This window comes from Aythya marila, assembly GCF_965140915.1.
Source record: "Aythya marila genome assembly, chromosome: 8".
NCBI classification, from domain to species: Eukaryota; Metazoa; Chordata; class Aves; order Anseriformes; family Anatidae; genus Aythya; species Aythya marila.
Window position 1 is genome coordinate 6,711,180 of NC_139049.1, and position 23,487 is coordinate 6,734,666.

At 38.1% G+C, this 23,487-nt stretch overlaps 1 protein-coding gene across 6 annotated transcripts in view; it reads right to left on the bottom strand.

The window, feature by feature from the left end:
• Positions 1-786: 786 nt before the first annotated feature.
• The window catches only part of NR5A2 (nuclear receptor subfamily 5 group A member 2), an 89,476-nt gene continuing 66,775 nt past the window's right edge, over positions 787-23,487 (bottom strand). For all 6 annotated transcript variants that reach the window (XM_082765936.1, XM_082765939.1, XM_082765938.1 and 3 more), the window contains one exon: positions 787-4,070. In XM_082765936.1, coding sequence (XP_082622062.1) covers positions 3,823-4,070 — 248 coding nt within the window. In that variant the 3' untranslated portion in view covers positions 787-3,822. The remainder of the gene's footprint in view (positions 4,071-23,487) is intronic.

The window sequence follows — 23,487 nt, forward strand, 5'->3', positions numbered from 1 at the left end:
CAACACAGCTCTGTTTCATTCAAGCACAGTATTTGTAAATAACTAATTATAGACTTGTTTCTTCCCCTTGAACCGGTAACATTTGGCACCATGCAGAGCAGCCCCTTTTCAGCTACCAGACAGTTTAGGGGAAGTGGTGGACTTGATCTCAGAACAGTAGGGTGCTGCTGACAAGCTCTTGGACCACTTCACCTCCTGCTCTCGAAATGGCAATCAGAGGAGCCAGAGGGCAACTTCAGGAGAATATTTTTCTCTAGTAGCTGTAACATCTGCCTCCTTGGCAGCCTCCTCTGGCAGTTGTGTTGGAAGCTCTGGAGTAGCCCCTGGCCCTGTGGTGTATTTACATTGCTAAGAGGTTATCCTGAGCTCTGCAGGATCCTGTTACCTGATTTTCTTTTGTTCTGTCATTTTCCCCCTCCAATTCTTTGGCCGCTTAACCCTTTACGAACAATGTTTAAAGTGAAAGTTAAGTGTGCAGAATGAGATGAAATGCATTATTATTATTTTTTTCAACTGATAAATTCCTTTTTGACTAGACACTCAGCTTTTCTGATCTGTTTAGCAGGGTTTATTTTACTTCAGACTATGCAATTTCACCATCACTGAGCTTTTGAAGGTGCAGCTCTCCACATTTGTATCATCCTCTCTGCATCAGATTTCTTAGGAGCTCTCACGTCTCTTATATTTCTTGTATTTTACTCTGTTCTTCTGAGAAACGGATTTTTGACCAGTGCTTTGTTTCAGTGGAATGTTGTTAGCATAAAGACAACCTAAAAGTAGTCAGCATGGGCATATCAATATTTATTGGAATACTGGAGAAAAAAAATCCATTGGTGATGAGAAACTCCTGGCAAGAACTGACGTGACAATATGTATTTCACCGATACAGTAAGAGAACTTCAACTTCAACAAGTAAATCACTGCACATTCTAAAAGTTGCATGGATTTAAATCCAAGGCAGCTGCAGAACATCTGTAATACAAACAGTCAGACTTTACAGATTGTCTGTTTACAAACACAGAACAACTATAATAAACCAGCCAAAGCCAAAACCTTTGAATTTTAGTCTGCTTTTACTGATATGTCCTGTAATCGATAAGGCAGTCAGAAGTAAATGTCTGGTTACAAAGTAGTTAACAATTAACATGAGGGTGTTTTTCTTTTTTTTTTTCTTTTTTTTTTTTTTTGTGCGCAAACTTTGGGCAATCTAGTGGGATTCTTGGAACCATAGATATGGGCAAACACATGTTAATTCATTAGCAATTGTTTCTATTAAACTGTATGAAAAATTCTACTTTTCTCTTACATCCCTATTTTAATTATTTCATCCTGTATGTAGATAATGGTGCTGTGAATATGGTTAGCAACATTTTTTGAGCTTTTTTCTTTAATATGCAGTGAGATTCACTGTAGCATTTCCATAAGAAAAAAAAAATAAAAATACAGAATGAGAACACTTGAAATATGTTTTGTTTTTCTTTTAAAAAGGGAAGGAGTGACTGCACTCATCATTATACCTACTATACATGTGGGTATAAGTATGTCCCAGCCACTGTCAATTGCCACCTGCATCTTACTTTCGGTTAATTTAGTTTGTCTGAGGGAGAATGCTGTTATTTAAATAGTGCTGCCATGCCTGCTGTGTAGGATGACTATGGGAGGTGTATTTGGTTTGCTTTTGGTCAGTATGACAGTGCATGTGTTCTGTGGTACAGGGCAGGCATCTAGGAGTTGCAGACATTAGGCTTTGCTGTGTTTGTACCCTATGCGTGGACAGAATATTATAGCTGATTAATACAGGCGATTAAAATAACATGTTTTGTACTAATGCAGATGTAATAACTAAAGTCTTTGGTATACAATGTATGAATGTTTGGAAAAAATTAAGAGAATGCACCTTTTCAAGTTCACATGAAACAGAAAAAGCTACAACTCACATAATTTACAATAGATTTAAATAAACTACAGTTAGGATTATGAAGATTTACAGACATTTAATCAAGTAAATGATTTTAATTTGTGAAGACCCTTGTGTGTCCCTGAACTATGTTCCACTAACTTGAAGACATGCTACAGTAAACACATATATTTGGCTTCTTCATTCTGGCTATATCTTATATAAAGATGAAACCAAAGAACAATAAATTAGCATCATAATTGTCTACAGTGGAAACTATCATATACAATATAAATAAACTATTCAAAAGCCAGCAATCTTCATGAAAAAAAAAAATCAAAGGATTAGGATTTTATACAGTTTCTACAAGTGATTGTACAGCCGATAATCTCAAAAATTAAAGTCAAACTGAAATCCCCCCCCTATTGATTTTAGTGTCTCACGACATACAGTAATTAAGTACTGGTAAAATAATTACCAATTTGAAAGCAATATTAAGGAAATCACTGCTTTGCAATTTTGTCACAGTTTTTTCCCACAGGACCTAAAGAATGTAAACACTATGTTTTTGTTAATGTTAGAGATTAATACTTTATTTTAAATGTATGTTGATCCACACCTGCACAGTTACCTTTAAGGATAATGAAATAAGGCAAGACTTATAACTGTGGCACTACATGTTAATACTGATATCTTCATTTGGACAGAGAGAGAATTGTTTGTTCTTCTCTAATATTTGTTCTGCAGCAGACTTTGGCCTACATAGACATAGCAGTATCACTCTTCTTTCTTTGCGTAAAAGATGTGTATTACCTAACTTCAAAAAAAAAAAGTTTCATTAGGTACTGGATGTTTGAGTTGATATCTTAATTACTGGCAATTTTTAAAGACCATTTTTAACGAGCTCTGTGGTATCATCAGCTCAGACAATTTACTTGTCTATTCTTGCATTGCTAAATGCATTTTACTTCTTGTCTTTTTTTTTTTTTTTTAACATCAATATTCAGTGTCTTAGAAAGGACTTTTTGTCAAAAAAGCTGTAATTGGTGGTGCTTAAAATATCTTTGTTTCCTTTATTTGAAAATGGCCATGAATATATAGCAGATTCATATTTTAGCCACTGCACTAGTAAAGTGTATAGCTGATTTGGCTAGTATTTTTGGCATGTTTATCTTTGATATTTAGTTGCTAGCCAATGACAGTAGTAGAAGAGGGATACTGCCTGATTTAACAACATGAACACGTGACAAAACAAACTTCAGAACATAGTAAGAATGCCAAGCTCACGTGATAACACTCTTCATATTAGCTATTTGCATGCCTGAGAGACAGTCAAAACTGGCCTCTTAGCATGTGGTGGCCATACTACATTGCATGTGGCCTGTGCCAGCTCTCTCTTACAGGTTGTTGAATGGTTGCCACATCGTTTATCACAGAAGAAGTAAGTGTTGGGTCCTTGGAAGGATGGTAGAAGATGCTATGGATGCAGCTTTGCATCTATTATAACTGTTTTAGAAGTCCTGCTATACAATGAAGGAATTTAGTGCACTCAAATTCCCCACTACCTTAGCTTGATAATACAGATCAGTTTTTTTTTTTTTTTCCTAAATTTCTTCATATTGGCAATCAGCAGAGTTAAATATACAAGAATCATTCTGTCCTTTTTCATGTTGACATTGGTGACAGTATCCACTTGTTAAGTTCGCTTCACTCCAGTCTAAAGTCCCGTAGAGATTCCTTTGGGGATGTGTAGCATATGATTCACAGTTTGCAATACAAATACCCTGATACATCACTTATTTACTATTAGTATTTGATTATTATACCATTTTTCAAAGTCTTAAAACCACGTTTTAATTAGTGTTGCTCGGAGCAGTTCAGAGTATATCTTTTTCCTTGAAAGCAGAAGCTCTAATGGGTATAATTTATGCTCTTTTTGCATGCAGCATCTCAATGAGAAGGTTATTACAAGGAACATCCCCGTTCAGGTGTTTGTAGTAGAGGTATTCTTCAGCCTGCATACTGATGGCCCGGATTTCTGGTAGTCGCAGGAGAAGCTGCCCAAATTTGTCAGTTTGCTGTGGGTAATTACACATTGTGTAGTCCAGCAGAGCAGCATTCACTTGTTCCTGAACACCTTCCACAAGCTGGAAGTTCTCTAGGTTTTTGACATCTGAATGATAATTAGAAAAAACAAAAACAAAAAACAATTGAGTTGCATTTTAATTCTTGTTTACTAAGGCAGTGTTTCACTAAATGGATGTATTTTTTTTTTTTCCTCCTGACAAAAGCATACTTTAGAAGCTGCTGAATATTCAGTGAACCCTTTTGCCAACTTTCCTGGGAAAATGATCACAAAAGAGCTTTAGCGGAATGTCTTGTTGAAATTCTGCATATACCTCAAATCAATTAGACACCAATGGAGTCTGAGCAAGGTCAGCTCTTTTCATATCTTACAAAAAGAAAGGTTGAGGATTCCTAAAGTAGAAGACCATAATATATTGCTAGCAAATGAGTCCCAAGAGGAAGCCCTATCTTTAACCTAGTATGTTACACAATTCATATAATTCTGTATTAATTTTTCTGACCCAAGGTGAAATCTGTGTCCAGGGTATGATGTAGTTAATTCTAATAAAAAGTGACAGGGTTCTTGTTTCTGTTTGACATTTTCTAAATGATTCTGAAAGCCTTTGACTTGTCTAGCCTATGTTAATGAACCATCTGGTACACTCCAGTGACTGCCAAAATAATCTTCCCTACTAGAAACTCTCTAAAATATATATTTCACTGACTAATGATCTTTATGAAATGAAATCATTGTCCTTTGGGTGGAATACCAGATAAGAATGGTGCCCTTTAACCTGACTATGCTTTCTGAAATCCAACATGCTAATTTTCTTTGATATTGGACAACAGGGGCACTTAGATCAGTAGGCAGGCAGGGTTTGCTCATTCTGCCTCTGTTTGATTACCTTCTTCCTATACAGGAAGTTCAAGTGCTGGGAATGGCACTCAGAGATAAATGCCAATATATTAACTCCTTACTACTTGATTCCCTTCATAAAACTAATTCTGATGGCATCTTTTGACATGTCTGAAGAATACAGGAGTTATTCCAAAGCTTGCAAATTAGACTGTTGCTATAATGAAGAAAGGGTGAAGTGATCAAAGTGCTCTTGCTGGGAGAATTTGTTCTTGCTGATGTTTGATCATCTATACCATCAGTAGAGTACTCTAATACAGTTTCTCGTAAGGCTAAAGAGCAGCAATACTGAGCACAAGTACTCAGCTAATTCACTTTGAATAAAGACAAACCTGCTGCTTTATGGGTGTTTGAGCAAGGGAGATGGGGAATTGGGCAGAATTTGGTTCGTTGTAAATCCCAGCCTTTAACTGGAGGGGAAATGAGTGTTTTCCTTTGTAAAACAGGAACATGCACTGGTCCCCAATCCAACAGCGGCCTGGGAGGCTATGTAAATTGGGTCTAACTGCACCTTTTCCTAGAAGTGCTTTAAATAGACCAGTGTTGGTTCCTGCAAGTACTGTGTGCTGGAATATGAGGGACATAGTTGAAGGAGGCAAACATTTTCCTCAGGACACGAGAACAGGAGGGATGCCAAGGATCCCAGTGGCAGGGCAGGGTAGCATGCACAGCCTCCAGGCTTTGAGCAGGAGCCTCTGCAGCGTGCTGTGCTGGCTGCGGGCTGCCCTTCAGGGTTGCTCTCGTATGGGCTGGGGTGAGCGTTTCCTGCCGTGATCATTAATGTCTGCCTCTTTCCTGTCCCACTTTCATTGTGGAAATGAAGCAAGTGCCTCTCCGGATTTGTGCTGCTTGCTTGGGAACCAGGACATGACCTCTGCCTGAATTTTGCTAGCTGGCCTTAAGGAACTTACTAGCAGTACTTAAATGATGATGACTGTCCAACAAGAATCATCTGAAATTTTCAGTATCCAGAGTGAGGAGAACTGGAAATTTCAAAGCTGCCGTGACAGGTTCCTGAGCTACTCATTTATCCAAAGGGCTCTCATCTCACGTATGGTAACAATAAATGCTCTAGTAAAGTGAATACAGGCAGGTTGAATACAAAGAGAGAAGTCTAAGGGTCTGTGCAGACCAGAGAGCACCATGCAAAGCTCCATAGACATGTCTCAAGGTCTTGGGATATTTTTTAACTTTTTAAAGGAGAGGTTTGCCAAGCACACAATTGCAATATAAATTATATAGTTATTTTTGAGAGAGAATCAAAAATGATGGCCGAACTCTAATACAGATGAATTGCAACAAAGGAAAAATCTAAGAGCACTGTGAATATTACGTTACTCGTTACTTCTGGTAGCTCTGAGCTCGGCAGGTACAGCAAGGAATGCTGCACAGTTTTCTCTTCTGGCGCTTTGTCCCTATCAGCTAGTGTTGGATAACGTTAGTTATGTGTTTTTTTTTTTTTTTTTTTTTTTTTTTTTTTCCCTCTAGATGTTTTGTTGTGCTTTGGGTTTGTTTTTTCCCTGACATTTATTAAATGAATTTGGCTATGGGTGCGTGGTTTAGTTTTCCAAGTGTTTCCTGTTCCGTAAGGATCCTTTGAATGCTAACGCGGTAGGCTGGTGAAACACGAGGTAATGCTGGGGTAACTCTGCTGAAGTCAGTGGCGTACAACGAGCGTGAAATCTGCTACTGATGTACAACACAACAGTCTCCTGTGCTTTCATACAAATTTTCATTCCTGTCTGCTTTTTGGAATTGCCATGTCTCTTATCCATCTGTACGTCGGTTAGTAACAATTTGAAGTACACGTTTAAGCTTAATGTAAGAAATAATTTTCCAGGGTTTAGACACTTGTAAGTTAAATGAGTAGGAATAGGTCCCCCCCCTCCCACCCACACACCCTTTAAATCCTAGCAGCTAGAAAAAGTGTTTTGTGTTGCTTACAGTAAGTATAGGTCTCTTATCTCTTCTACTTTATTCACTCAGGGACTAATTACCAACTTTTTACATGAAACAGCCTTACTGCGAGCTCACAGTGGGGCGCACATCTTTTTCTATCCTTATTGGAAAGTAAACCCTTAGGTCTTCTGGAATATATTATATGTTTTACAAGAAATAGCAATTGCTTTTCTGTCAAACAAAGAATTTTTTGTCCTCTATAGCTTACTTTTGACGATTAAGACAAAAACAGTATTATAGTGTGTCAGGATCTGCTCTGCACTCACAGTAAAGATCTGCAAGTATTCCCACAAATCCCAAAATTTTGATTGTTTTATACATCTGCTATAAAGCTGTGCTTTAAGCTGAAACTGCATATAACATTCAGCCTGAGGAGAACACTTTTGCATATTTTTTTCCCAAAAATGGGTCTGGTCTTTAGAGGGGGAAAATATTTAGGTTTCAGAGAGATTTTCTCCCTCTCATATTCCAAACATGAAATACTGAAAATTTGGTGGTGCATTAATCTGTAGAGAGATTCCCTTGGTCTGGGAATTTTGAAAAGCAAAATGAAAGAGAATGAGAGATTTAAATCTGAAAAATAGTAACTGCTTAGAAAAATAGTAACTGCAGCGTAAATATTTCCCAAAGAAAGCTGGTTATATTTTACTGCACGCATCTTTTATCAGACACCCTTTCCATGTAAAGCGATGAACAGGTGCACACAGTTCTGCTTCCTCTGTGGATTTTGCACCTTTGCAAGTCCTGGTACTGCAAGGATGAAATTAGGTTATATTTTGGCTTCTCTGTGTGTAGAAGTTCCTCACTTCTGTAAGGCAGGAAAAATGGGTGTTCCAGGCAATAAGACTCGATATGAGCCCAAGGTCAAGTTTTATCTCCCTGAATGGGTGTGCAAGGCCCGTCTGCAAGGAATATGTGGGATTTTATTAATAGCCAACATCCCCCAATGCCTGGCAGCTCTTAGGAGAATGGCAGTCAAAGGGGCATGGGTAAAATAGGATGGCTTCTAAACTCAAGTGGTGGGGCGAGTGGTTTCAGGTTCATTCAGATTTTGTAGGTAGATTTTGCCATGCGATAAAGGAATCTTGGAAGGCAAGAATAGTTCTGGTTGCTAAACTGCCAGTCTCTGAAAATTGCCAACAGTTCTCTTCCATGGGAACTAATGGGAACAAAAGCAGCCCGGTGTAGCACATCTGCCAGGGCTGTAAGCCCTGCTGTATCTAAGCTTCCTTCACAGGCAGAATGCTACGGAGATGGGAGATTTATGGGAAAGATGAGGTCGTTAGTGCAAAATTCCCCTCAATGTTCTTAGAGTGTGGTTGTACTGAATATTATGTACTTAAAAGGCACAGGAAACAAATTTTAATAGATGCACTTGTTAATCACGTGTAAGGCGCTATCGTCAGCACGTCCCAAAACTTGAGAAACCTTTACATTATAACAGCAGCAGTCACTTTTGTTTTAGTAAGTTGCACAAGTCCATAATGAATATATACATGTAGAAAACTTTTCTCGTCTTCTGAAGGATTCTTTCTCTGGCACTGGTTAAGCTATAACAGTGTAACGACTGATCTCTGACTTTATTAGGGTCATAAAGTAATTTTCACCTTCAGTTGAACGTAACGTCAGATAATGGGCGCGTTGTTTTGAAAATATTGATTAAATTATTCTCTAGCAATGTATTTCATTCATGCACAAGTGTTGGGCAAAATGGTATGCATTTCCACAGCAAGAATAAGATGCTCCCGAGAGAAGCAGCTGTAATTCTCAGTCCGAATCCCATCCCATCCCCTCAGCATTCGGTCTTGGAGGACCTTTGTTTAAGAGCAACTCAGAACTCAACTACAACATATTTTTGTGGTGTTTTATAGTGGCAGGCTTCTTTCTAATGTCTTTAAAATATTGAAGCATATTTTTCTATGCCAAAAAGATTGTAAAATGACAGATTCTTACTGAGAATATCAGTTCCTGACTTCTATTAAGAACTGTGTTATTTACTTATGTTAACAGTTTTATAATTGCTTTTGCCACTGTTAGCCCTACAATGGAAAGGGAGCTAGGGGTTACAAAGCTGAATTCCTCTTCTTGTGCAACTGAGAAATTATTTTACTAAACTTCAGTTTTTTTTTCTGTTCTTGCAGTCCCAGTGAAGATAAAGAGCGAAGCCTAATTTGACCTCTCAAATCTTTGTTACTGGTGTAATTACTGAGTCATCACTTGGGAAAATAAAACAGCTCGACTTTCAACAGCTCAGCCTGAGAGTTTACTGACTTGAAAGTTAAACAAACAAACAAAATCTCCACCCGCTTCTTATCCTGGCACTACAGGAGCCAACATCCTTATACCTTTCAAATGAGGCAGTGACAGGGTGGTCACTGAAACACAATAAAGCAGGATCCTGCCAGGCCTCTTTTGGAAGGAAAGCTGCTCACAAGTCCTGAGCCAAAGTCCACAGCCCTGGCTGCACCTGTAAATGCAAAGTCCGGTGCTTCTCACTGAGGCTTGTGAGGGAAAAGCAGGGCTGGGTACAGGAACAGCTCGGGCTGTGGAGAGCCAGTTGGGAGAGCTGGTTAACGAGACCTGTACATTGCCAGCGGGTGGTGAGGGAACCTGCCTGGGCTGACGTGGGTTTCAGGTTCCTGCTTCCAAGATTCTTTGTGCATTTGATCTGGTGACCACGTAAGGTAACCAGATCAGTCCCAGAAAAAAGGACTCGACCCAAATCTCTCTTTTCCAGGGACAAGTTCTGAAACAACTGTCCTGTGCAGCCATGATTGTATTTGTATGCAGGTACCTGTCAATAAGCTGTGGCAGAAGTGATTTATGGAAGATCTCACAGATAAACTGATAAAGAACGTGAGTTAAAACTCATTTTTCCTAACTCCTCACCAAGTCCCAGGTCCATAGTGTATGCCTGGGCTAGAAATGTTTGTCTTCTAAATATTCAGTTGGAATAAGCACAGATAAGAAAACTAGTATGGTAATTATCGCGGTATCAGCTGGCCTCAATATATACATGTTTAAATGCAGGCAGATCCACAGCCCTAGCATTAGTTTTTATCACACTGTTACCAGAAAAGAAGTATCGCATTTGATAAAAATAGAAAATTAAACTTATGATAAAAGAGTTAACAAAATAAGAATAAACAGGAAATTTAACGAACCACGTGGTTTGCCTAGTTAATTTCTGAAACATCATTTTAATTTTCAATAACACATGAACAATACAGGATTGTTGGTGTTTTAAAGGAATTGGCTGCCAGTGTCTACAATTTGTAGGGTGTGAATAGTTTAAAATACCATAAATATTTATGAAGTTCCTGGGAATGGTGATACGGACATCATGCAAAATCCTTGAAGTTATGAACTGAGGCAGAAAGGGTGTTTGCAGCTTGCAATAATAGGCAGTGCTGTATAATGGTGAGGAGCAGCAAACAGTCTATTATTTGGATGAGAAGCAGCTAAATGTTCAGAAAAAAGGGAATGAAAAATTTAGAAATTCACTTCCTTCTAGAAAATATTTGCTTTGCTTTTGCTTAGACCTTTGCAACTTTTCTGAATTATTGGATTTATATTTATCTTTGCTCTCATGGGGGGTTTGGATGCTAGCTATCCTTTCCCTCTCCTTCTACTCAAGTACTGTTTAAAAGAGGAATAATGGACCAGGTTTATCTCAGAGGTATTTCTACTGCTGTCACTGGAACTGCACCAAGGAGTGACATAGTCCTAAACCAAGAAATATAAATATTTTCTGGAAAAATATCCTATATAAATTTCTACTGAGGTTAAAACACAGAAGTGCAGCTGCCACTGAAACCCTTTTGAGTAGCAGGCTGTATCCTTTTATAAAGCCCATCTGTCTCTGTAGAGTATAAAAAATGCATGATCATAAAAAGCAGTGCTCCTTAGGGGAAAAATCTCTCTGTACTAATCTTGTAGTCACTTTACAAAACAGTTTTTAATCCCAAATTTGCATTTGATTTTCAGTCAGGAACTTTTGTGGTTTTTGCAAAGTTTTCTTATTCCATTAGAATAAGATATGAGGTACAGTTTGTTCAGGTGGCAAGTCCAGACTATGAATAAACCAACGTTATCATATGAAAGAGAATTAAACAGGCAGATCCAAGTGGGGATATATTAAGCCAAATTTAAGCTCCAGTAGTTGAATTTAGCCTGTACTAGATGTCTGGTTTGCCTCAGGATATATTCAGCTTTCCAGCTAATCGACTGAGGAAAACTGCCTCAGGTATGATAAAATTTACAAGACAGCTCAGTCGAATAGTTCTTGTTATAAATACTAGCTTAAAGGCATTCTTCTGGTCTTTGGGATCAGGATTGTATTTGCATTTAATTATTATATTTCAAACTTTTTTGAACTTGGTTAAAAATATTAGACCAGCCAATTATATTGTTGTAGTGGTTTATGGATAAGAGCAGAACTTCATACCACTTTTTTATTACTTGGTGAATTTTCTTTGCGCTTTTCTTTCTGTTTACATCCAATGTCCCACAGGAGCAAAGATTATTACAATGTACTGTCTTTAAAAGAAGGAAATACAGCTAAGCAAAGGTGTTTTAGTGATGTGCTGCTCAAAGGGGTTCGATACTGTACCATGACTGTCAGTGTAATCATCAAATAATTTAGAATTTTAAGTCCTCTGCCTTATTTTGAGACAAGGCTCAGTATGATACAGTCAGCCAATCGTCATTTATGGATGTGTTGATTTTAAAAAATATGTTTTTTCTCTGTTTAGATATTTTTTTAAGACATGATTTCACTAGCTTTATTGCCAATATTTGCACTAGCCTGGAACTGAACAGGTTTTTTTTCACTGAACTATGTTGCATTAGTGGAAGCAGATTCTAGTTTAGAAAGAACATGAAAAAGATGATCACTTATGCCCGTGTAAGATGTGGGAAGTGGAAATTGCTGAAAGAACTGTTTTTAATATACTTTTGTTGAAACAATATAAAGCAAAGGGTTATTCAGTTAATTGCTCAGTGCTGAAAGCACTACAGCAGAGATGCAGTAGAAATGACTCCAATTAGCCAAACGTTTGAATTTTACTATTCAGAAGAGCTAGACTTCACTGTTGACATTTACAGCTATTTACCTTGTAAACACAACTGCAAAAAGCTCACAAGACCATTGAGGGTATGTTGAAGCTGTTTTGTCAGAGATGCTGTTTCAATTCCGTATCAAGCTAGTATGGACAAAAAACTTCCAGGCTTAGATGAAAAGCACGGATGAGCTCAGTCCCATTCTATATTTGCAGGTGGCAGTCATCATCACCAGGCCTGACCACACAGCCTGTGTGCTTGCCTAGATGTGCTCTTTGAAGCAGGGTGTTTCCCCATCTGTAGGTATTTTTGTGGCGGACAGGACTGAATTGCCATTTGGAATGAAGTCTGTTTTATTTTTCATTTTATACTAAAAGTTATATGAGCTGCTTCTGCATTTTTTGTAGTACTAATCTGGATTTCTTACTTTAAAGGTTAATCTTCATGGATGTTATGTCCAGGCAAAGAAACCCGGCTTTCCTATAACCTTGTGTCCGTGACAGACAATGGCTATACATTGGGCGGGACACAATTCATGTAAGTACACATGTGCATCCTCGACTTCTAGTTTCACGGCATTGCAAAGGCTTTCAAATTCTAAGGTATTCAGCAACAAACAGTGCATTCATAGCTGTAAATTACCACAGTCACCAAGTGCCAAGGTAATCACGGACTCCTGCAGCAGAGCCTGCCCGCCTGCCCTGCAGGATCTCCGTGCTGGAGGATGCCAAACAGCCTGAACGTGTTGGGAGCAATGCGCTCACACGTTTACTTTTGTTCTTGGCATTCTTGGTTTACATTTGCTAATTGGAAGTTAATGTCTTCCCACAGGCAAACAAACATATTTAAACCAAAAATTATACCATTTTTTTCCAAACTCTATTGAAAAACTTTTCCTAGTGCACAGTCCGAGGAGCACCTCTGAGTCTGCCATCTTACTGAAGTACCTTTTTCACCTTTACTTTATCTGTGTGATTAACGCAGGGATTATTGGTCTGTTCACCTTAATCTAAGTCAGTTTACTTGATGTAGTCTAGTTCAATGAAGATTAACACAATTCTTACCATTTCTGTCTAACCAAATCTAATGATCTTGCAGTGAAGCGCAGCCCAGCAATACTTTGATATTCATTTCCTAGGTTGGCTTCAGGTTTAAAAAAAAAAAAATAGAGATCCCAGCACAGAAAAGACAAATCAAGCTTGACACCTGGATAAAAAATCACATACTGGAAAAACTTGACATAGAATTCAGCAGTGTCAAAAATACTAGATATTTGATGTTTCAAATTCAGACATTCTTCATTTAGACCAAAATAACAGACATTTATAGTGCACCGTACTGCTGGTGACTATTTAACAGCTAGGTGCTCTCACAGCATGGTACTCTTTATGTGCTCAGTAATGAAAGTTTGCTATTGATTTTTCTGTAGCTGCTTGTAACTATTATAGTTGATACATCAATAGAAAAGGAAAGCACAATGTTTCATAGGAGGCAGAAAATCAGAGAATACATGATGCTGTGACAGTAAATCATGGCATAATCTCAAGAATTGATAGATGGTTACTGCTAACTTGAAACCCATGGCTTTCTCTGAAAAGACTAGCCTATAATCGCCCAATATGTTCTAACAGACTGACTGCCCGTAATAGTGGTAAAGGACACAACACAATGTTTCATCTGCAGAATAATGGTTTCCACAGGCCAGGTTGTTTTGCTGCGGTGGATTTCGTTTTGTGTGCTACTGCAAAAGAAGGGCGAAAGAGTGGTTGGAATGCAATTTAGATTAATAGGTAAAAGTTGTACGAAAAAGTATTTTTTTTTCTTTCTTCCCCCTTCAGGAAAGAGCACAGAAGGTTTATGTTTAAAAAAAAAAAAAAAAAAAAAAAAAAAAAGGAAGAGAAGTTGTCATTAATTTTTAACTGCAAAAGTCTGCAGTTAGTTGAAAAGGAAACGCAAAAGAGCTGATTATTCTTGAGATCAAAATATTGGAGCTGTTTTGTCAAGAAAGGCAAATGCAGAGAAAATAAATTTACCACAGCCATTTCCAGCTCCACAGCATCCTGAAAAGGTGCCAACGGCACGTAAGTAATTGAAAGCTCTTTTAAGTGTCCGCTTCTCTCTGCCATGTTTTTGAGGGGGGAACAGTAATCTCAAAATTTTACAGTATGCCTAGTGAGGTTTTAGCAGGAATGTTCTTAATTGCTCTGTTCCCTCTTTATTCTCTGGCTCATCTCTGGTATTTATCTATGGTTTTAATTAATTGTGAGGGTCTTATTTCCCTCTCTCAAAACAGAAAGGGAAGAAGAACCACAGGTAGGAGTTAGCTGGCCAGCTGGAGCACAGTGGGAAGTTTAAAGGACACTGCTTCCCCAGTAGCCTCTTGGCAATGTTCCTCTCTGAAAGAATATTTTCGGTGAGCAGTGTTGTTTTCCAGCACTACTTTAGGGGATGAAAGTCTGATACCCACCCTTTTCAACCTTGCTGGTGTCCGTTCTCTAAAGCCAAATGTCTCCCAGAAAAGATGGACTTAGACAAGAGGAAACAACTTTCTCAAGCACCACACACTCAGCCTGTCTCAGTCTGGGCTTGAAGATCAGTCTGTGTCATTTATTCTGCCTCGGCTATGGGCTTTCCCCAGTGAAAGACCAGATAGCATCGTGTCTCATCATGAGCAGTTCACGGATCTCTCTTACAGTTTTTGGTGCTGGGAGAGAGGAAAGATGCTGTTGTAGTGTAATTTCCTGTTCTGATGCTGAAATCTATCTCCCTCTTGAGACGACACTTTCCTTCACCTGGCAAGCAGAGGTGTTGTGCAAAATGTTTATAATATGCATCAGCTGGGGAGAACTCTAAATGTAGGATTTTCCTTATTAATCCTGGACTAATCTTATAAAGTGAACTCTTAAAATATCTTTAGGAGGATGGTCATGTGTGGGCTAAACCTTTGCAAGTCATGTGGGCTGTTTTGGGGCTTAAGTATCTATTTCAGTTTGCCCCATGCTCAGTAGCTCTGCAAAGACCCAGAGCAGTACAGGGAACCTCTGCTCTATAGAGTTCATCCAGCCTTAGTAGCAGCCTTGCCAGGGCCTGAGGAGCTGCAATTTTTGCTCCCCACCCCTTTCCTGCCAGCAGAAGTCAGTGGGACGTGCTCCAAGCCGTGAGCTTGGGAACGAGTGTTTCTGCACAGTCCCGTTCTGTCTCCCAATTCATGATCCCAGCTGTGTTCAAGGCTGAGCCGTCAAGTTTGTTTCTGAATTTTCTTTCATTGTTTCTTTCCTGTTTGCCTCTATTTCCTCCCTCTCCATCTCTCACTTGGCTTTGATCACAGTTCCGTGGTTTCTCTTTCCTTCCTGTCCTTTTCCCCCTGTTTTCTTGACCCCTTTCCTATCTCCAACCCCCCGTTCTGTTTCTCTGGTCCAGTTGCTGCTGTCCCTCGTTTTCACCTCCTACTCTTGGTTCCTGCTCTGCACAGGTATCCTCTTCTCTGCCACTCCTCTCCCATCACTCCTGCAATTCCTTCTTTCCCCTGGCCTTTCCCTATTTATTTCTCCTGCTACTTCTTGTCAGCATTTCTTTGCAGTATTTCACCCCTCTATTTTTGCTGCCTGAGAGACAGTCATTATTTTTTCTCTTTCAGTGTCCAAGCTGGCACAAGCATCAGGGGGATAAGAGAGAGAGGGGAACGTGGCCTGTGTCTGCAGTGTGTCTCCAGTGCATGGCTGACAGTCACACGCAGACTTTCAGGTAGGAGCCTCTGCAGTGTGTTTTCAACTAGAAATAAGTGAGGAGCAGGTCCTAGGTTGTAGCCTGTACATTCTGGTATTAAAAATGTAATAAGTAATCTGTTACAGCAGTGGTGAAGTGAATTTAGCCATTGCCTTCCTTTAGCATGTTCCTCTCTCAGTGAAGCATATAAGTGTATGTCCAAATTAAAAATACAGGGTGGCTTGACTGGCTTCAAGATTAAGTATATTCACTGATTTATTTATATGTTTATATGTAACCACGTATTCCCAAATTATGCTAGGAAACTTGCCTAACAAAAGCAGCCACCGATGTTAAACACTGCTACCAATAGCAGCAAAAACAAAACAAAACAAAAAACCACCTCTATAATCCTTTGTTACATATGAAATACATTCAAACTTGCACCTTGACCGTCTACTATGTATATTAAAAATGGGACAGAAATGCTAAAAGTATTTCCAAAGCAGAGACAAATGTAAATGTGAGTAATTTGAAGGTGATTCCCCCCCCCAAACTATTTAAAATCCATCCTTACTAATATTCTATATACATATTAGAGAGTGAAAAAGTGCAGAGTGCACCAGGTTATTCTGAAATCCCCGCTGTCTGCATACAAAGGCAGCAGTACAGAATACAAATACTGCTTGATACCCATATTTCTAATTACTTATGAGATTTGTATCTAACAAATATATGACCTAATTTTCTCTCAAGCATCTAATCCTATTGTTATTTCAAAACCTTCCAAAATATTCATTTAGAAAAAAAGAAAAGAAAATGTACTTGTTGAAGATGCTTAATGTCTTTTTTTTTTTTTTTTTTTTTTTCTCCATGGCTTGCAGCTATCAGACAAGCAGACAACATAAATCAGCGACGATTAGATTGGATCAAATTCATGCCTCAAATAATACCATTGTATTCAACAGTTACTGGAGAGATGAGTTCGCAACATTCATTGCATTTTGTGAAACAAAATCAGGACAAATCAACAGTGTTTATTAATTTTTCTCTATAATTTAGTGAAGTTTATCTAAAAAACTTCATCAGCCATGAAACAGAAGGCTACCTCTGGAATTCTACAAGAATTTAATCATTTATGGCTCTGACATCCAGGGCGGAGATGAATGTGTATTTATGCATTAAAAATAGTGGTTTAATTCTTAACTATATCATATAACCCCAGTATATATATGTATATTTAGTTATACTTTTTTTTTATAACCTCTGTATGTAATAGTATATAATATATATATGTAATCTGTATTTTATTCACAAAAATAAATGATCGGAAGTTTCATCAGGAAAGGTATCTGTAATATAGACACTCCCGATTTCTTTCAGACTGTCTGCACAATGTATGGAACCTGCATGGGAGGCTGGACTAAAACCTGTCAGCTCAGTGAAAAAGTGTTCTCAGGAGCAAAGGAATGTTTATCAAAGTCTTTGCTCCATACATCATCATTTAGCATCTCTAAGAACTTTCAAGGACTGCTTTTTAATTGTTTGGCTTTGCTACAGGTTTTGATAGATAAAGTGAAGGTAAGATGTCTTTGCTTTTGTTTCTCTATAAAGAGTTCAAAACAACCCACAGATATAAAAGAACAGGGTAAAAGCAAATCCACTTTGTCCTGCATGTTGCACACAGTGCTACAATTTGCTTCTAAAAATCTCTTAAAAGATGAATTTTCACAGTTTTTGCAAAGTTTTAGACACCAACATGAAAATACAGCAAGGATCTCCTGTCATGTTGAATTATTAACAAAGAAAGAGATCAAATTTACTCAAATGCATTATAGGTTATTTTAAATCAGATTCTTTTAACAATGGTCTTTGTTTTGGTATCTGTAGATATTTAAATGGTATCTATAGATATTTAAACAATGATGTTTCAATTTGTTTGTACCTTACACAGTATCTTTAATACTCTGGATTTCACCTCTTTTTACAAAAATAACAATTCTTTTCATTTACCAGATAGAGAAACAGACGTATAAAGACTTCAAAGCTCCATAGTCTGCAATGGAGTCAGAAACAGAGACAAGAGGGTTTTATTTCTGTATTGAGCAATGCTGGCTCCCTGACAGGAAAAGTCCCTTATGAGACAATCCTAAAATTATATTCTTGTCCATATTCATACATTTTCTTTCCCAGAGGATTGAAGTAGAAAAGTGGAACAGCTCTTTTAGCAGCAGAGTGGAGAACCTTGACTGCTTTGCCTGAGAGCCAGAAAAGAGTTAAATGTTTCACGATCAGACTGGCTATTTAACTCTTCTCTTGACCCACATCATCTCAAATGAGAAAATTATCCCTAGTTTCCATAGGCAATGCAGAACATGCAGCAGTGAGGGGCTATATAAATAATCAAGTTCAAATGCAACATATTGATGCACAAATGCAACAAAACTGTGAAATTGGGAGACTCGTGATGAATTTAATCATCTTGCCTATGAAATTTACTGATGTAGGGATAAGAAAGAACCCATACGATCATCATCATTACCTCCTTCATCCTTCTGCCCAATGCCAGCCATAGATCTCCACCTAGCAATTTGTACATCAAGTTTGTAACTTTTGACTGACTTGTATCATAATACTTTAAAGAAGTGGTCATCTTGATTTCAAAAAATGGAGCCTCCATATTATATCTAGAGATGGGCTCTTCCAAAAAACAGTGACCTTCGCCTTGAGATTGGACTACTTCTAATATAATTAATCCCAAATTAATACAGTGATCCTGCAGATGTGTTCTCACATTGACTTCCATGGGATGTACACAGCAGCCATTATCTGCTGAATTAAACTTTTAACAAATACCATGTGGCCCTCATCATAATCACATCTCAGTTACCACAGCATTTCTTCCTTTGCCCTTGGTGTACACCACGGCCAAGACACCCTTACAAGCTCATTAATATGCTGGTTTTTTTTGCATCCTTCCTTTTCTCTGCTATATCAGACATGAATTGCGTTCACTTTCAAGGTCCTATAGCTGTTCCTTCACCACCTATCATCAACTATTCAGTGTCAGAAGGTCACCTCCTGCCTCTGACTTGCCCACAATGCCATCTCCATCATCTGCTCACCAGTTTTCCAGACCATGTGCTTTCTGTATTCTCCACTCTGACTCATGCTCAATAGGAGCTCTCCCCAGCTCTCTTTAACTACTTTCTTCATATCCCCTCACAAAACTTTTTGTTGTGACATTTAAGACAGGTGACCCTGGGCTGTAGGGATTGTGCCTCGCATCCTTTAGCCATCCTCTGCCAGTCAACACCTACCGATCATCATCTATTTAGATTGCTAATTTTAAAGGAGTATAGATGTATTAAAATTCTACCTGCCGTTAAGGATTCTGAATCAGAAAATTAGGAAATGTTACTATTAATAGTCTGAACAACAAGTTTGTCATAGTGAAAGGATCCTCCTAGTTAGAGGTCTCATTTTTGATCTCTGGTGTCATTCCCAGCCTATCTGTGGCTGGGAATTCATTCCAAACAGTCTTCTATTTGAAATCTGTTAGTACAGCAAAAAGTAGTCAAGAATCAAAGGGGGGCAAATATTTTGTCAGACACTAGTACATGGAATAAATGTTCTTAAATAAATCTTATCTTTATCTATTATTCAGCTTTCAGCTAATAAATTATATTCAGTCCCTCCCTTGTTATAAATACATATTGATTAGTTCTAAACTCTGAACTTCAGAATGAGTTATATCTGGTCACTGCTAAACTGCTTTCTTTGCTAAAGGGAAAAAAACCTCAACACCCATTATACTGCATTTAATTAAGACAAGCATCAGCTTTATGTACCATTATTTGCTTCTGCCACCTCTCAATGGCATAAATATTGAACAGCCACATCTTCTGAATACTAATCGATCCTTTCTGAATTCCAAATGATTACATAAAATTTAGGAAATGTTTCTTTGCCAGCATTATCCTCAGATGCTTACTGTAGTTAGAGTTGAGATATGAGCCCGGACTTGACAAGTGTGCAGTACGTATTTGTTTAAATTCAGAAGTAATGTGGAGAAGCCTGAAAGCCCTGACTGAATGTTAATTGTACAGAACCCCTCAGCTGTTCTCCTACTGGTCATCATGTGCAGTCTTAAAAGTGCACTTGGGTAACAGTGTGGATGAACTTAACAAAACTGCCAATGGATTTAATAAAACCACCCTAAAGCAGACCAAGTATACGTATGTGATATCAATAATATATGTATAAATTTGAGGATAAAAATATTTGTATATTTAGAAATTATCAAAAGTAAAAACTGCTAGAGCACCTATTTTGAATAGAACTTCAGTGCTCTCTGAAGACTTAAGACAGTCTTCAAGACTTGAGTGCCGTCTGTCACAGCAAGTAAGAAAACATCTCTGTGGTGACCAGTCTGTCCCTAAGTAAGTGCTTCCTTGTGGACTTACATTGGCTTGTCAAGGGAGGCCTTGCTATGCATTACTGCTCACTTCACATTCATAGCACCTGCCTCACATCCTGCACTGAGGGTGCTACGTGAAGGCAAATTATTGTTTTCTGTGAGTTTTTTGGATACTAAAATATTGGAATTATTTCGGGGTGGGTGGGCAGGTTGATTTTTGGCTAATTCCTTTTCTTAGTGAGTTCACGTGTTTACTGGACTGTCCTTTGATGACCTGGTGCAGACTTTTTAACCAGGAAGTGTAAAAGGCAGATCCATAGTTGTTGAAAGTATTGTGTAATCACTAGGCAGGCTGCAAAAAAGATCCAAATATGCCAAAACTTGTTAGGTTATGCCTTTATATCTGTATCAAATCTAAAGGTCTATAATCCTGTCTTAATTCTAGACCCTTGTTTCCTGTTTCCTACTTCAGGCCGTTTTGGCCTGATAAGACCTCCTGCTGCACTGACTACTTCATTTCTTTCTGTTGCTCTTTTTGTTTGTGTGCCCTTAAGCATCATAAATACTGCCAACACTTAATCAATATCCCTTGTTATTTAATGCCCAATTGATACTTATTATACACTTATTTTTTGATCTGCAGAGATCATACCCCGAATTAAAACCTTAGCAAAAGCTGTAGAAGTGAAAATATGTACAGCCCAGGGTTTCACCATTTTTGCTACTGTTTTTTTTTTTTTTTTCTTTTTTTTCTTTTAAACTTATCTCTTCTGTAGATTTAGATTGCAAGCTCACTGAGGTACAGACTGGCTAGTCTGTAAATCTGATAGACATATATACATAAAATATATTAAAAATACAATAGCAAATTTAATTTAATTTATTTTTTTTATTTTTTTTCCCGCTTCAGAGTTTTTCATAACTGCATTGATGTGAGTTAATGGAATCAGATGAAACAAAGCACAGGCAGACTTTCTGCTGCTTCTTTTGGATGTTCACAGGAAGCTGCTCATAGTCATGTGAATAGAAAGGGTAGAGTCTGTCTCAAAAATGCTTCATTTCAGCCTGTTTCGTTGCTATGAAAAGCTTAATAGGAATGTTTATCTTCCAGAAGCGCCTATAGTGGAGTCCAATACGGGGGCCTACTCCTCTAATCTCAGCTCTGGAGCTTTAGGAAGACTAAAAGCAAGGAAAGATTTGCTAGTATTTCTCCTACCCAACAGAAATGGGTAAAATGGGTATGGATTATTGCCTAGTCAGGGTGGGTCTCTGCTGAACCTGTAAGTAACACTGTGGTTTATTTGAAAACAGTTCATTTTTATTTTTTTTCCCCTTTAATCAAGAGCCCATTGTTTGCCATCCATAGCAATTAAATGTTTACCATTTCTACAGGTCCCTCTTGTCTTATGTTAAGTGAGATGTGAGATCAATAGTGGCTCTGCAATTATTTGCCCATTGATAAAGTCTTCATTTCTTAAATGAAGTACATTTATCTGTGTCCTGACAATGATAAGAGAGCAGTACCAGTCAGCTGCTGCCTACTCTAGCATTTAGCTCCAGGCAGACACGTGCCTGGACATGAGTCAAATGATGTCTAACTTTCTTCCTATTGGCATTTCACTTTATAAACTGCCTTGATGGGAGGTTTGACAAATCATCCTTGCTGAATTTGAATAATAAAAAGTAGCAGGATAAATAGGAAGTTGGGTGAAGAGCAATGGCTGATTTCAGTGACCAGTCTGTAGTGTGACTGACTGGCGACAGTTATATGTTTCGTTAAAAAAAAATAAAAATAATTTAAATGTACTAATTTAGCAAGTGGAATTACTGAAAAATTATCTGAACTTTATTCTGTGATAGGAAGAAGATCAAAGAAACAGTGAGACAAATTTTGACTCCAGTAAAATCAGAGAAATTGTGTTCGATTTTAGTGAGGCCAAGATTTCACTACAATGGAACGTGGCTATCTATTTCTTTCCCAGAATTAGAGAATTCAACATTAAATTTAAAAATTTTTAATTTCTAACTCTTCTAACTCTGACAAAGTAAGAAAGGAGCTCACAAAGTACTGTCAAATTCATGAATGAAAGATGAAAGAAGCTGATAAACTGGCACAATTGCTTTTTCTATCTGTAGTGTATCTTGATTCAAACTAGCAATTATTAATGACAAAGGAAATTTTATTTAGTTTTAGACCTACTTTTTGATAATGTGTACTGTGGACTATACTGTTTGTGTTTTATAGAAAAATTAGTTGTATTTCTTTGGGATTATGGTAAAGAAATTGCATTGTCAGTTGGCTATCTTTCAGAAAGCCAGGTATGTTTGTTATTTAGTAGGAAATTCAGCGAAGACTTACTTATCTGAACATCAGCTTTCTCAGATGTGCTCTTTTTACGTTTTGGATGTGGATTCATACATGTAAAGCCTGCAAAACTAGTGCTAAAAGGTTTAATACTCATGTTTCCCAAAGGTTTCTTCCTCCTCTCCCATTCTGCAACGTATGCCCCCACAAAGCAGTCATGTTTGCAAATAGGTAAACCTCAATGAAAGAAAGTGCAAAGATAACTGCTCTAAGAACTGAAGTTCTGATTTAGTTCCAAGAAAGCTAACAGCTCAGGATAAATGAAATGGAGAATGATTAAGAAAATACATTGCTATTTCTAGACCATCTAAACAGAAGACTTATTTCAAGTAAATCGTGCTGGTAGACAGATTGCTCCTTTGCAATAAAATACTTTGGCTTCTGAAGCCCATCTTGTCTTCAGATAAAACATTCAATCAGCACCCAGCGTATCATTTACAGCAAAGGAGGACGCTGGTACAGAATTCAAACGTGTCCATCAGAAGTCAACTTGGGGAAGAAGTGACTAGAAGGTGGTTTATACCAGACTACACAACAAAAACTTCTGAGGGCAATTTTGATCCCAAGACCTGTGTCTATTTGCTTTAATGTGATCTCAGGTGTCAGTCAGACTGACTGATTTGCATAATGCTGTTCTGGTGCACAGGGAGAGAGGAAAGCAACGTAGGTTTGTGAGGAGGTATGCAGCTGGGGAAGCACCACAGAGGACTGACTCATGGAAAGATTGTTTGTGATTCTTTAAGGGAACCCTGCTGGACTGGTGTAATAGACCTGTCAATCATGTAAGTGGATCAGAGTAATGTGATTGAATTTAAATTTAGTCTAAACTTCTGGTGTCCTGACAGAGTAATCAACTGACTGTTGATGGTGCAGTGAAGCTGTGAAGGAAAGTGTTTCTACATTTCGTGTTGTTATGAGTCAAGGCTCTTGTTACTCTAAAAGACAGTTGAGTCCCTGCCACGCACAGGGCAGTCATCCCCACTGTGGTTGTGATGATTGTGCTGGTTGTAAGAACTGCTTTGTTCCCTGTTGACTTTTAAACTATGGGCAAACAAAAGCAGAAGGATTGATTCGGATGAACTGGTTATCTGCTGAGA